The following is a 14,404-nucleotide window of genomic DNA, read 5'->3' as shown; positions in this document are numbered from 1 at the left end:
CTTAATCATGGAAATTTGCAAACTATTCGAGTTTCTTGGGATCTGTTGCTTTCTGTTTAAGCAAAGTGATTCTTTGTTGACACTGAGTTTTAATGTCCCACTCTGATTTTTACTTCATACATTAGGTAGAACCTGCTGTTGGGCTTTCTTACTGCTTATGTCCTTTTTTCCACAGCAGCAGTCAAAGACAACTGACACAGGTTTCTGCAGTAGAGAATTGGGAAAACAGTAGTGAGCAAAGACATATAAAACTAAGAAGAAAAGTACAAGCCATTTTTGTGAGGCAGCTTCACCCTGCTCTCAGCCCACATTGCCTTATGTATCCTTTCTTTTGATTATGACCAAGCAGGGCCTTAATATGCTAATTTAGAAATGGAAGCAGTAAGAGGAAGTTTTGACGCCATCAGTTTTTAGGATGTCTAGCATAATGCGGTGCAGCATACAGAGAGAGCCCCATCTTCCACAGCTTTAAATGCCTGGATCCAGCAGATGAAGACTAAGGTTTCCTTTTGCACTTAACTGTATAAACACTTGCTGCATTTTAACATCTCTCTTTAGTGTAAATCACTGTCATTTGTTTGCCATAATGTGTGCAGATAGCACAACAAATCTTCTTCCTATTTCCACGTGGATGGTTCTGTAGAACTAAAAGCATAGTAATTTATAGCTATGTCAAGGGGAAACTCTGGCTAATGGTTTATCCATGACATGTAGTTTGCTTGAAACCAAGCAGAATATGCAGAAGTTTGGTAGAAATGGTTGAGAAGAGATCACTATATTCCTTTTATGCTACTAGATGGGTTTTGGCTGAGGTAGAGTTCATTTTCTTCATTGTACCTAGTTTGGGAGAGACTTTTCGACTGTTTCAGATTTCTGCTGAAGACACTGCTGGTAATCCAGGGATGTGTTTGTTACTGCTGAGCAGCACTTACACAGAGTCAAGGCCTTTTCTGGTTCTTGTACCACCCCATCAGTGAGGGGGCTGGGGATGCACAAGAACTGACCCCAGCATACCAAAAAGGGACATTCCATGTCATATGGCATCATGCTCAGCATATAAAGCTGGGAAAAGAAGGAGGAAGGGGGGAACATTGGGAATTAAGGTATTTGTCTTCCCAAGCCACTGTTAGGTGTGATGGAGGCCTGCTTTCCTGGAGATGGCTGAACACCTGCCTGCCTGTCAGAAGTGGTGAATGAATTCTTTGTTTGGTTTTGCTTGTGTGGGTAGCTTTTTCTTTACTATTAAACTATCTTTATCTCACCCACGGGTTTTGTCACTGTTACACTTCCCATTCTCTCCCTCATCTCGCTTGTGGGAGAGTGAGTGTCTGCCTGGGGCTTGGCCACCAGCTGGGGTTAAATCATGACAGTGGAGTATGATAAAGACTGGAAAGTCCCTTCTGCCAGATATCTGCATAAAACCCTCCTTCTTTTAAATCTCATGGAATTATTTAGATGCTACTGTAGTTTATGCTGAACCTCCAGCACTGACAACACCTAGAACCAAGGGTAGGGGAGTCACCAGGACTGTTATGTTCAGAATGAAAAAGACCTGTTGTTGCATGTCTCTGATTCCTCATCCTCAAGGTCATTGTGCTTCTTCTTGATCTTCTGAATGAACTTTTCTTATATATTACTCATTTCCCAACTGATTGGGTCTCATTTCATCTCTTAAAAATACAGGAGTAAGAAGTGAGGAACGACATTTGCACCTGCTGAAACAGTTACTTTTTTCAGTGGATTTAAATGTATAATCATTCTTGTCCTGACAGTCTTATGTTGATTCCCTTGTGACAGAAGTTAAGACATTTGGCATTTTAGAGAAATTGTCAAAAAATATTAGCTCCAGTCCATCTTCCTAGAGTGGGAGTTTGCCATGTGTACTCTCCCTGTGGAAATCCAGGGACTCTTCCGCTGAGTACTTTTTGCAGTGTCAGGAAAGCAAACTTCTACTTTCAAAGAGGCAGAAAATCCCATGCATGAGTGTATACAATTGCTCTTAAGTGGTGACCGAATTGGGTATTTTTCATTCCCAGGGGAGATCCTGCCCTGGAGTTCTCCCTGCTTGTCAGTCCAAACCCACAGGCTCCCTGGGGTTTGCAGGTGGCTCTTTGCACTCTTTACTTTGAGCCTCTGCCAACATGGCTTTAGGGTATGGGATAGGAAAGGGTGTCCAAGACTATTTTGTCTTTCCCTCCTCCCACTCCCCACCTGCAGGTCCTTTACAGAGAAAGGGAATAAGGATGCAGGCTTGAAGCTGAGCTCTTCTCATATGCAGGCGTAATAGGATCCTTTCCCGACAAAGGATCCCCCTCTCCCAGTGGGGGCAAAAGACCCTGCTCGCTGAGGGGACCCACTGTCCCAGATAATTAGCTAAGCAGCTGCTGTGTGTCTGAATGAAAAGGAGAGCAGGGAGGTTTTTTCTCTGCCGGGGAGCTGGGGCAGCATTCCTTGGAGGCAGCCTGCACATTCCTCCAAAGCAGTCGGTGCTGACAGTGATGTGGGCTCAGCTTCCCAAAATTTGTCCGTAGCCACTTGCTTTGCCTAAGGTCCTTTCTTGTGAGAAAGTTCCTTTTCTGTGCTAAGTGCTAACCATCAATCCTTGGATCAGTGGGAGAATATGTAGCTTGAGTTCAGATGTGACATATTCCACTAATTACTGCATAACCATTTATCCAGACAAAATAAGATTGAATTCAGAGGGAAAGAAAGGAAATTTGTAATATGCAAAACAAAGTAATCTCAGCAGAAGCAGCAATTGTGTTAATGTAATAGTGGGCAATATGCCTGTGAATGAATCCCTTCTTCGTGCATTTTCTAGGGGGTCTGGGAAGAAAAGGAGAGCGCCTTGTCTGGCCAACACATTTATGACTAGCTTTCGTGGACAAAAGCTAAACTAAGAGCCTATCTTGGCACAGGACCAGGTCTTTTCTTAGAGAACTGCTTTAATTTGTTTGACATAAAGTGAAAGACTGGCACACTGCGCTAATTAGTTTTATATACAGTTGTTTTATAGATCTGCAGCACTGTATGTGCCCGTGGGCCTACTCAAGTGAAGTCTGCCTGGCTGGTTCCTGATGCATGTTTGCAGAAGTGGACCCATTTGCCTGACTTGTTGCTGTATTGCTCAAATTTTTAGTTCTACAATTGTATACATTCATTCTGATAAAATAACATGCATTTAAAATGGGAATAGTTCAGTAATAAATTTAGAAGTGTGGCATGGGCATTCACAGAAGGAATGAATGACAAAATTTCTCACCATTAAAAACACTTTTTATTCTTTCAAGTTTTTTTCCTCATCAGTGCTGCTGGAAAGGTAGGCAGTTCATTTAAAATTGAAAAGCCTTTTAATTTTATTAACACTTCTTCCTCGTGAGCATCTTAAATAATATTTTATTCCTTGTTGCAGGGAGAGGAATTAATTTTTTTAGTTTCTAAGTACTTGCTAATTGGCTAGTGGCTACTGGAAGCCAGAGAATGTTGCTACTTCTGTCCAATGCCAGGTAAAAATGAAAGGCAGGAAATGTTTCAAATGTCATTTAAGTGGATCTGCACCGGGTATCCTGCTAATGTAATCAAATGTGGAGTTAATCTCCCTTTTATGTTTTTGTAAGGAAAGGAGCTTCATCTTGAAATTATAGTTTAAAGAAAAGAAGCATGGATGGGAGACATGGAGGTCATTCAGGCAGCAGCAAGTGAAGCAGAGCAACTCCCATTTGTGCTCAGCCAGATGTTCACAAGCCTTTGCCAACAGCTCAAAAGGCTGATGCTGTATAAATTACTATATCCCAGGGACTAATTCAATGGGTGTGATGGAAGAGGAAGGGAGGAGGATGGTACTCTGTCGGTCAGAGGTCAGGTGTAACACATGGGACTGAACCAAGCAATGTTCAACCAGTTCCACTTTTTCTTTTATTACTGTGGATTGAGAACACTTTTTTTTTTTCTTTTTTCCTCATACAAGACAAGAAAAGGCAGTACTTTATTTAAGAATATAAGGACAAATTACTATTTTCTTTAAAAAGTCCCTTTTCCCATGTAATCAAAAGAGATGAAAACCACAGAAATTTAGAAATTTGCACCTCTGACAATTATCTTTGAAAATATAGAATCCATTTGAAAGCTGCAAGTTGTCTGATAAAACATCTTTAAAGGCTTCTCTTCCTTTCTGAAAACATGTTGATTTCAAACCAAACTGCCTTCCCTCCACTGCTACATTTGTACCAAATTCACCTATATGAATCCCTTTTCACTTAGCCCAAGTTATTTTCCACAAAACTAAAAACAAGCAAGAAATACAGAGTAACAAATAATATTTTTCTTTTAGAGCATAATGGCTTCTCTTAACCAAAGTTCTGCTGTTTCAGGTTGCAACAGCAACCAAAATAGCCAGTTGCAGGTTGCTACCTGTCACGCCTGTCTGGCTCTACCAAAAGTCTGGTTATCTGTGATTCTCTGCCTGTAGAAATAAGTGCTGAGCCAAGGAAATCTGACTGTCTTTCAAGGATATACACCTCCCTGATATGATGTGAAGGATAATTTAATAAATGTGATTGATTCTTAGTTCTTGCAGTAAATAAAACTCAGGCCCATACCAGTACCTGGATTTCTATCAGTTTCAAAAGAGTTGACTCTGATTTTGAATGTTTGAGATTGGCAGAGCTGACGCTTTTCAGTTTCTTTGGATATCTTACAGTCTACAGATTAAAAAATTAAAAACAGGGTTTCAAGTTTACTGGTGTACCAGCTCTGTATCCCAAGTTTGCTCTATCAGTGGGAAGCCCATGGAGGGGCAGAGTGACTTTTCTTTCATAAAATAAGGAAATAAGCAGTGCCCTCTAGTGTTAGTTAACGTCAGAGGGAACCGCAAGGAGAATTTTCTGTCATCTGTGTATGTGCAATTAAAAGTATTTCACAGCTGCGGATGCAGCTCTTTGTTTCTTGAAGAAAAGTCGTAAAAGTGGCTGCAATAGTGTCACTTATCAGGACACGGCTGCCAAAGCCACCATCATTAATAGGCAGATGAAGTCTGTGTGTCAGATATCACAAAATCCCTGACCTACGAGCTCACTGATCTGTTTTATCTTACCTTGAAGTATATGAATATACAATGTCTCCAGCCTACACCTGGCCTGGAGAAGGACAGGAAATGTGGCCAGAGAAGTTTCAGGGAGAGGTGTTGCAGCACATGTTCCTGCTTGAAATGCAGAAGTTTGTTTGCTGGTGTGAAGCAGTCTTGGTGTACATATTCAAGCTTATCTGACACCTAATAACAAAGCAGTGAACCTGTGAGTCTTTTGGACTGTCCTTGGAGCACCTCAGAATTTTCTGGGTTTGGTGATAGTAGCAGGCTAGGCTCCTATTTCAAGGCTGTAGGAATCATTTCTTTCCATTACAGACAGCTCTGCCAGGGAGGTACTATGGGAATTAGTCACCTCTGTGCTTTAACATGGAAAGTTATTTCTCAGTCTGCTTCATAGGGCAACACTTTAAACTGCTTATGTCAAACAAGCATTAAAAAGCATTTGCTGTCTAGTTTCTGAATCATCTGCAGTGTGAAAACTTTGTAAGCACATGTGACTTTTCCTCTCTTTCTCATTTTTTTTTTTTAATTTTGTTTTTCTACCATAGCAAAAGAGCTCGGAACTGATTTTTGCCTTTCAGTTTCTTCTGATGCATTTTTATAGCCTCACTAGCCATCTAGAGCTTTTAGGATGAGCCTGAGGTCCCTGGGGTGCTAAAGTTACTGTTAGCAAGTGGAAATTCTCTAAGGCCTTGAGAACATCTTAGCAAGCGTCCCCCGGCTGTAGTCCGAAAAACAGAATAAAAGTACAAGCTTTTTTAAGGATCTGTGCAGTACCTTGCCTTACACAAGCTTTTCCTGCCCTGAGTGAGGTTAATCCTGGACTGAGGTTTTCTAAACCAAAACATCTTCTGATGTAGCATTGCCACCTCACTTTCCTCCTTGGGTTATGGTCAGTGAAGGTTTCTGGTGGCTGCCAACGCTGTTATAAGTGGGTGTCAAGACTTAGGCAGAGAGTGTGTCACCCATGTGTAAGAGCAACAGGTGAAGATGCTGTGGACTTGTATCTTTGAGGTGATTGAACAAGATCAGCTCTGTGTGAGGAGGTACCTGCGAGTGTACATTGTCTCTGGAAGAAGATGTCAGAAGTGAGATGATTTAACTGGACTGTCACTCCTCAGATGGATTTGCAACCCACCTCAAACATTTGTGACATGTGCCACAACTGTTGTCAAACTTCATACTTGCAGTAGTTGTTGATTCTTAGCTCTAATGATAGAGCCCTTTTTGAGCTGCAGTCAGTAACTTCTGTCCTCCTTGCTACAGACAAGCGGGGAGAGCATTGTTTGTGCTGACTGCCAAGGATGAGGTTATGCTCTGTGAAAACACCAAGGGGAAAAAATGTTCAGCATTGTTCCTCTGAGATGTACCAAAAATCTTCACGCACCAGTGAAACAGCCAGCGTTATGGTATCATAACAATGGTTTGTTAGGACTTCACCCCAGGCTGGGATGATGATTTCTGTTTAAGACCAAGACCAACAGATGGCATTTGTTAGGACATTGATATTTATGTACAAAGTTGCCAGGACTTTAAAAATTGGTGCCTCTCTTAATTAAGATGATAATGCACTGCCTTGTTTGGAGACTTTCTGCTCATAATGATGCTGGTGAATTATGAATAGTGGGAAATTAGTAATAACAAATGCCAGATGGAGGTAACTTTCAAAAATAAATATTTTCTGTAATGTGGCATGTAAAGTTGACAGACCGGGTCTTAGAAGATCTTTATTATTCTTTAGGCTTTCCTGACAAAATTACTCTTTATCCTGCCAAGAAATGTGGTCCCACATGCCAGTGCGTTTTAAAGTGAGAGTAATTAAAGTGTGCCTCTAAGTTTATGGCTTGAAGTGAAATCCGTTCCTCCAATGTTTTGTCAAGAATCTATAAAAGTGCAAGAAAGGAGACAACTTATAAAAACAAGAGTTTTGCCAGTTCTGTACATTCTGCCTTTGAAATCAGAGGCAATTAGGGATGAACAAAACTACTTTCAAAGTTTAAAAAAAATAGTGTTAGTTCTGCTGACACTTTGGTATTTTTCCTTTGATTGAAGATGACTGTTGGAATAAGAAATGGTTTTTTTTTCTAAAATTAACTCTGCCTTCCTTGACTGAAGTAAAAAATTATCACTGAGTTATAAATGCATTGAATCCTCAAATACTACTCTCTCTTTTGCAACTTCCTGGCAGGGAAATAAAATTTAATTTGGTTTTCTAGTGTAAAGTAGTAATTGAAAGAGAAATGGACAAGGGAAAGTAAGATATAAAATGTTGGGGATATTTAATTTTCCTGTAAGATTATTAGCATTCCATGGGCATTCCAGCTTTGATCTCAGGACCTGCTGGCCACTACAGGCCACTACTCTGCCGATTGCAGAGAGGATGCTTTCATGATGATTTGTGGTTGAGGCAAGTGTGTCATCTGAGGTGACCATGAAGATTTGATTTTCCTTTGTCATTGCTCTTGGCTTACAGTAGTGTAATTAAATTTAGGACTGTAGATGTTTTGCAAAAAGCCTCTTTCTATCAAATGCACCAAGTGTAATAGACCAGGAAGTTTTGAAGAGTTCACCTTCTGCTCTATCCCTGCACAGTCACAAATTTCCAACAACAGACTTGAGAGGCACGGTCCCAGACTTCTTCCAAAGGCACAAACATTGTAGCAGGGTTCAGAAGGACAGCAGAGTTGCTTTTGTCTTTAAATTATTTCTGTGAGAATGCATTAGTAGGGGAATAAATGAAGTAATACATTTCAGTATTGGATGATGAAAAGAAGGCTTCTGGTTCATTTAGAAAAAGGTCAAGATCAGTTTTCAGGAGAATAAAACACTGTTTTGAATTATGCTAAGAACAGACTGTCCGACTATTTCTGGTATTAACGTTCATTGCTATTGGAGAAAGGATTTAACAATAGAAAGATGAGAACATGAGAAAAGAATGTCTAGAGGGAAGGCAGTCAAAGATGGGATTCAGTGGCTCTAGCTTTGATAACAAAGGCAAAGAGTGGTCTCAGACAAGTCTTTTGAGATTAATCTGGTACTTTCAGTAAACCCTAAATTTACCTAATACAGAAAGAATATTTCTAAGCATTTAAAAAACTCCAGAGACAATTGTTTCTCACTGATCTTGTTGAAGATATTGTGAATTTACCTGAAAGATGCCATCTTAAGTTATAAACAACTAAATCCTGGTTTACATGCACATTTAATGAATAAGTCCTAACTTTTTAAAAAGCTAACTTTTTTAAGAGAAGTCTGCCTAATGGGAAATGGGTGCTGTGATTCTTTCAAAAGCTGTACTGCATTCTTGCTATGTTGTCAGTTTTGTTTATGCTGAAGTTTTTTCTGTTGTCTTATTTTGTTTTCCCAGAAAAACTTTACAATTCCAGTGGACGGGAACTGAGACGGGCACTTTTTTCCTTGAAACAAATATTTCAGGTGAGCAAATAATAGCTGTCTATTCTGTGATTTGAACATGAATTTAATTTCTTTCTTTTCAAAAAAATTTAATTTAGAGAATAACTTGCAGTTTCTGGCAAAAGAGATTTTTAGGATTCATTTGTAATTTAGAATTGGCCAATTCCTTTTTAGAGTCTTTTATTTTTGTGATCTGCATGTTTCTTCAGTCTGTCAGAAGGATGAGATGTGGCATAATGGCAGAGTGAGGAGTGTAAACCTGCCAGGAAAGGAGACAAGAAAATTGAAACTCTTAGGTGGAAATTTAGACTTCTCTTTAGACAGTGGCATATCTTGGTATTGGGAAGAATAGTAGGGGAACTTGAAAAGGTGAGCCAGGGAAACCATGAGTTAGGGTGATGGCCTGGTGTTGGTCTGATAATGGACAAATAGTCTGGGTTTAAGCCATATCAAAACCTGAAAAGACTTGTGGGAGACATACAACTATTCTGATGAGGAACCAAAATGTACTGGGAGATGTCTGAATGTGTTTGAATTTAGACTCAGTTTAGAGGAAAAGATTTACTGATAAGCCAGACAGATGCTGCATAGAGCTGAGGAGGAAATGGTAGTGACTGATCGTTTTAAGGAAAGTCATGGATTTGAATGTGAATGTTGATTATGGAGGAAATCTGAAATCTGAAGGATTTGGGGTCCTTTGGAGAAGTAAACAGTGTGATAGACAAGTGGTGTGGTGCCACTTCATTTGCTTGAATTAAAATCTTGGATTTCAGATTGGTTTCACTGGATAAGGAGAAGGCTTGGGAAAACTGCAGGACTGCGAGGAAACTTGTTGGAGAGAAGAGGTCAGGAAAAGTGAAAAAAAAATCCCATCTGTGTGAATTAGAGCATGCTCTCAATGCAATTCTAAAATGGAATTCATTTGAGACATTCCATTTTCAGTAAATATAAGTGAGAACAATAAGAGGAGCACTTCTTTACTAATGGATCCAAATGGAGAATGAAAACCTATAATCCTTTTTTTAGCTAGGATAGGTGGAAAGATTTTAAACTCTTAGTTTAACATTTTTGCCTTGTTTTAAATAGACATTTATTCTAAGAAGAATGAAAACATTTAAGAAATCTGCAAGACTTCAGAACTGCAAATTTTCTAAACATATAACCCTTTTTATCAGTTTCAAATTTAGAATTTAGAGAATGCCAGAATTAAAATTTTCTAAACAATAGGAGTGAGTGGTGAAGGGTGGACCATTTAATGTTAAATTTTGATAGTTGAAGATGTGTTCTGGGTCAGAAAAATGTCCCTGATTTTTGAAATTTTTGGACAAAGAAAGGAGTTCCAGCTCAAAACAGTCTGGTCATCTCATGAGTGAAGATTGGGAAAATCACTGTCTTCAAGAAACAGTCCCGCATTCCCAGAGGGAGACTGCTTGAGAGTCACAGGGATGCAAGTTGGGTTTCCAAGGTGGAAACCCGGTGAGGTTGCCAAGCATGTGGCCTGTGTGCTCACAGGAAATCAGGCAGGTTTCCAAGAGTCTTCTCTGGTTTCTTCTCTTTTTGTGCACCTCAGCTGCTTCTGGGAAATGTTTGTATTTCTCTGAATTTGTGTTACACAGATAATTTGGGCACTCACACATATTTAGCAATGAGACACTAAGCCTTTCTTCCCATCCATCCTGCACCTCCCATCATGAATTCCCTTCCACCATCCATGCCCTTCCATCATGAATTCTCCCAGTTTGGGTATTCATAAATGCCCTCTTCCCTATAGGTTATCTGAAGTCTAATAGGTATTTCTGAGCGCAAGTGCTCAGTGCTTTCAGAGAACACACCAGTAAGATCTCTCACTTCCAGCTAATCAGTTGTTCTAATGAAAATGCTGTTTAAATATGTATTCTAGTTAATTTAAGGGGTTGACTGTGTTGAAGAGTAACAAGAAAGAAGGGAAAAGCGATGCAGAAACCCATATCTGTGTATGAATTGAGTTCTGAGTGAAACCTGTCTGACTGTTTCAGGACATAATTTTCCTTGAAGAATTTAATTTCTTGTTTTCTGATGAATGTGATAAGGAAAGGAATTTAGAAGTTCTGAGTTATCACATAAAGAAGCTCTTTCCAGTGGAACTGTGGCTAACTGTTGAGCAAACATACCCTTAAAAAATCTACATATACTCTTAAAATACAGGTTCTCTTAGGAGGGACTTGAAAAGTGTTCCTTGGCCTGGAGAGTATTCATAGAATATGCACAAGTATTTGAGGTAGAAGACTTTCAATTGGAAAACAAGCCCCTGCCAACGCAGGTTTACCTGCCAGCTTTGCTGTCCTTAACAACAGCATTGCTAAGGGCATCCTTTGAGTGTGATTTTGGTTTATCTCATAGTGAATCATGAGAGAGAATGTAAAGTAATTTTGTATCAGTTTTAGAAAGAAAAGCTGTTCCAGTTCTTTACTGAGGAAAAATGCAAGTAAATATAATGAGGTTATATTATAAATGAAACATTCTTGTCAAAAATGTTTGGTTTTGTTTTTGGTTTTTTTTTTTGTATATGACATGAAAGTATGTCAGCATTAGAAATTTATCATTATGGTAATAGTTTTTTTAAAGTGTGTTTTTCAACATGAATATATTTTTTAATTTTGTATGCCCTTAAAAGAGAGTATTTTAAATTCCTTGAGAGTGTAACATTTTGGAAATAAGATGTTGATTTAAAAAGAGTGTTTTCATAATAACAAGGTTTCCAAGTGTTATGGAGACGTCATCATGTCTTTAAGTGCCAGGACAGTTCATAACACCATTTTTTTTATAATTTCATCATTGCTGACTTAATTTGGCACAGTTCTACATCAGGATCATTTTTAATTTAAAGACATTCAAGTAGTGTGCAGTGTCTCATTTGCATTAATTGGGAATAAGCCCAAGTTTTCCATTGAATTTGAATTCCAAATAGTCAGAGCTCTTGATTTTTCACGTGAGGCCTCAGCAAAGCTTAAAAATGTTTGGCAAGAGCAATGTCTTTGTTTCAAAATTTAGATGAAAGATTCATTTGGCAAGTCCACACTTGGAATTTCTCTTTGATTTCTTCTGGTGGGCTGGTTTTGGCAAAATGATGAAGGTTATGTGGAGCGTTTTTCTTTGATAGTGCTGCCATTCTGTTCCAGTCATTCATTCTCAAGGGGTGAGAGAGCCACAGTCATCATCTTTTTCTGGATTGTACTGAAGTTTTCTTCCTCTGTTTACCAGTATGCTTTTTGACAAACAAACTTACAGAGTAAGATAGGATTGACAACCAGTACAGTTTCTCTCCTTTTGAATGAATTTTCTGACAGACTTCCGAATTGCCTGGTTCTTGTATTTATCAAAACCTCATGACTTTTGTGCAAAGTGCTAAAACTTCCAAAGGCATTGAGCAGAATCATGGCAAACATGATCAAACGTGAGCAAACATGGCACTTAGAAAATCAGGATCAAAAAATGCTCTTCATTTCATAAGAGAGCTAAAAATACATCTGCGTAAAACATTTAATGCAATATCACTCTTAAAAGCAAAAAAATCGAGCAAAACCACAAAAATTAATATAAATAGTGCTGTGAGATTTAAGTGATACTAAAAAAGTTTATGTAGTGTGGCCTGTGATACAACAGGATGCAATATAAAGCAGGCATGCTTTAGAACCTGTAAGCAAGTGTACCTTGTAGTTACAAAGCACAGTTTCAAATCATGCTGATTGCATCATTTCAAAATAGGAAATAAGATAAGAATATGATGCTGTAAGAAAAATAAGAAAGCCATAAAGCACATTTCAAGTCTGTTGAAACATTGTGGAAATCTGCTTATTAAAATTTTGAAAAATATTTTTAATCAATATCAATCAATGCACTAGGTTTTCTGATAAGCAGACCTCAAAGGTATATTTTAAAGTCTTCAGGAAAGAAAGACAGTTCTTTTTTAGGATTGTTTTGCCTGCAAGTGTCATTTGACAGGGACAGGGGCAGGTGATCTCCCATTCGTTTTCTTAAGGAGCCTAGATTCCTGTTTTGTGTTGTGACCAGACTATCAAGGGACACAGTTACAAAATTCTCTTACAGAATTTTCATCTGTTGTTGAGAAATTCATTAATCATTGAACAATTGAGCTTTGTGTTAAAAAATGTCACAAGAACAGCTATGTGGGGGCCCTGGAAACATTAACTAGAAGGTGTTTGGAAGACACAATCTTATCAGTGAGTGAAATCAAATGTCACACACTTCAGCTGCTAAGAAGTCATCAATCATCCTTAGGAGTGCAGAAGGAGTATTCTGTGTTTGCCTCATTGATCTCAAGGAAGGAGGCTGCTCCTTCCCCTCCTGCAAGCATGACTGATGACTCCTTAGGGTTTGAAGCTGTGTGACACTTGATTTAGGGGCTGCTGTCATCACTTGTGAGGAGGCTGCCTGCCACTCTCCCCTTTAAGAGCCTCTTGGAAGTGTTCTTGTTTAAGTCATGAAAAAGCGAAACCTTCATTTCCTTCACAAATCAAATTCATCAGAGTTCTATGTAGCAGTTTACAGATCTGTTTAATCCTATTTTACAAAGGAGATGTCTCATTACTGTTTAGAGATTATAAATAAAATAGATATGACATTAAATGCCAAAATTAGTTTCTCAGTTTCATTAGCAAGTAGAGTGCCTTTTTCATGTCTAGACAATGTTACAGGCCAAGATCTAAACAGTGCTTAATGAGAGTAAAAAATGTGAACTGCATACACCATAAAGATAGCCTAAAACTTGGGAACCCACCAGTATTCCTTCTCTAATCACTGTGAATGCTTGAATTGTAACAGGAAATATTGTTTAGTATGATGCCCCTGTCTACTTCAGCTTCCTCAGGTATGTAATACAATGCCTGGATGTTGCTTGATCTGTTGCTTGTCTGCCATGAAGAATATAAGTGGAAGGGTCTGGTCTAGGTGACTTTTCTAGGAATTTTTAGTTCTGCTATAACTGGGAGGACAAACACTTGTTGATGTATCTGCTGTCTACGAAAGGTGAAAAAAAAATGAAGTTCTGTCCCCATCAAGTCAGTGGCATAAAATGTCTTTAGTTTCGCTGTTCTTTTAATCTTTATCTCCCTATATAAGTGTATATAGGGAGATAGACTGTGGTAAACAGATAGGTACAGCAGGACTGGTTTTTGTTCATTTTCTGCTAAAAATGCCATTATAAAGGGGAGGCAACCAAAGATGTTCTGCCTAATAATTGAGTAGCTTAATGTGAGACTGAGGTGTGACTTTTTTTTTGCTTGCTTGCTTCTTGCACTCAGAGGGGGGAAAAAAATGTATATGGGGACAAAAGATCTTGTAATTATCTGAGCATTATTAACTGAATGAAATAAAATATTGAAAGCAGAAAAGTGCTTGCAAATAGGAGCACAGTTTCTTTTCTGTGTTCTTTCTTTCAGCCTATTTTAAGAATTGTAGCACAGCTTATTGTTCTGCACAACCCAAAAAAGGCAACCCAACATTTTTAGTAGTAGAACTTGATGGTAACTCTGGAATTTTTCTCAAGTGAGCATGGTATTCATCCCAGGTACAAAGTTAAGTTCAGTGGGAGCACTAGAAATAAGCCTTGTATCATCACAGTAGGATGGCTTTCTTACCTGCAGCTCCCTCATCAGATGCAGGAATCAGGCAGGTTATGTAAAAATAGTGAAGTTACAGTTGAAGTAAAGGGGAAGTAGGACGTTTTTGAAGAAGATAGTGGTGAAGATGAGGGAGGATCACAATAATTCAGTCTTGGTAATTGAAGAAAGCAAACTTAATGAACATAAGCATGACATGAGAGCAACTACATTGTGCAGGCTGAGGACCCTTTCCTCTCTAAATATTGTCTTTAATTAACTTAAGACAGCAGTAATTTTTTGGGGT

General features: G+C 38.7%; 1 protein-coding gene across 3 annotated transcripts in view; it reads left to right on the top strand.

Moving 5' to 3' along the window:
* FHOD3 (formin homology 2 domain containing 3) overlaps nucleotides 1–14,404 on the top strand; it is a 374,811-nt gene that overhangs the window by 164,005 nt on the left and 196,402 nt on the right. For all 3 annotated transcript variants that reach the window (XM_041475887.1, XM_041475885.1, XM_041475888.1), the window contains exon 4: nucleotides 8,454–8,521. In XM_041475887.1, the coding sequence (XP_041331821.1) occupies nucleotides 8,454–8,521 (68 nt within the window). The remainder of the gene's footprint in view (nucleotides 1–8,453; nucleotides 8,522–14,404) is intronic.

The sequence above is a fragment of the Pyrgilauda ruficollis genome, unplaced genomic scaffold (genome assembly GCF_017590135.1).
Source record: "Pyrgilauda ruficollis isolate IOZ18807 unplaced genomic scaffold, ASM1759013v1 scaffold37, whole genome shotgun sequence".
Taxonomy (NCBI): Eukaryota; Metazoa; Chordata; class Aves; order Passeriformes; family Passeridae; genus Pyrgilauda; species Pyrgilauda ruficollis.
The sequence above is the reverse complement of the archived record's forward strand: the minus strand, read 5'-3'. Positions and strand labels throughout refer to the sequence as shown.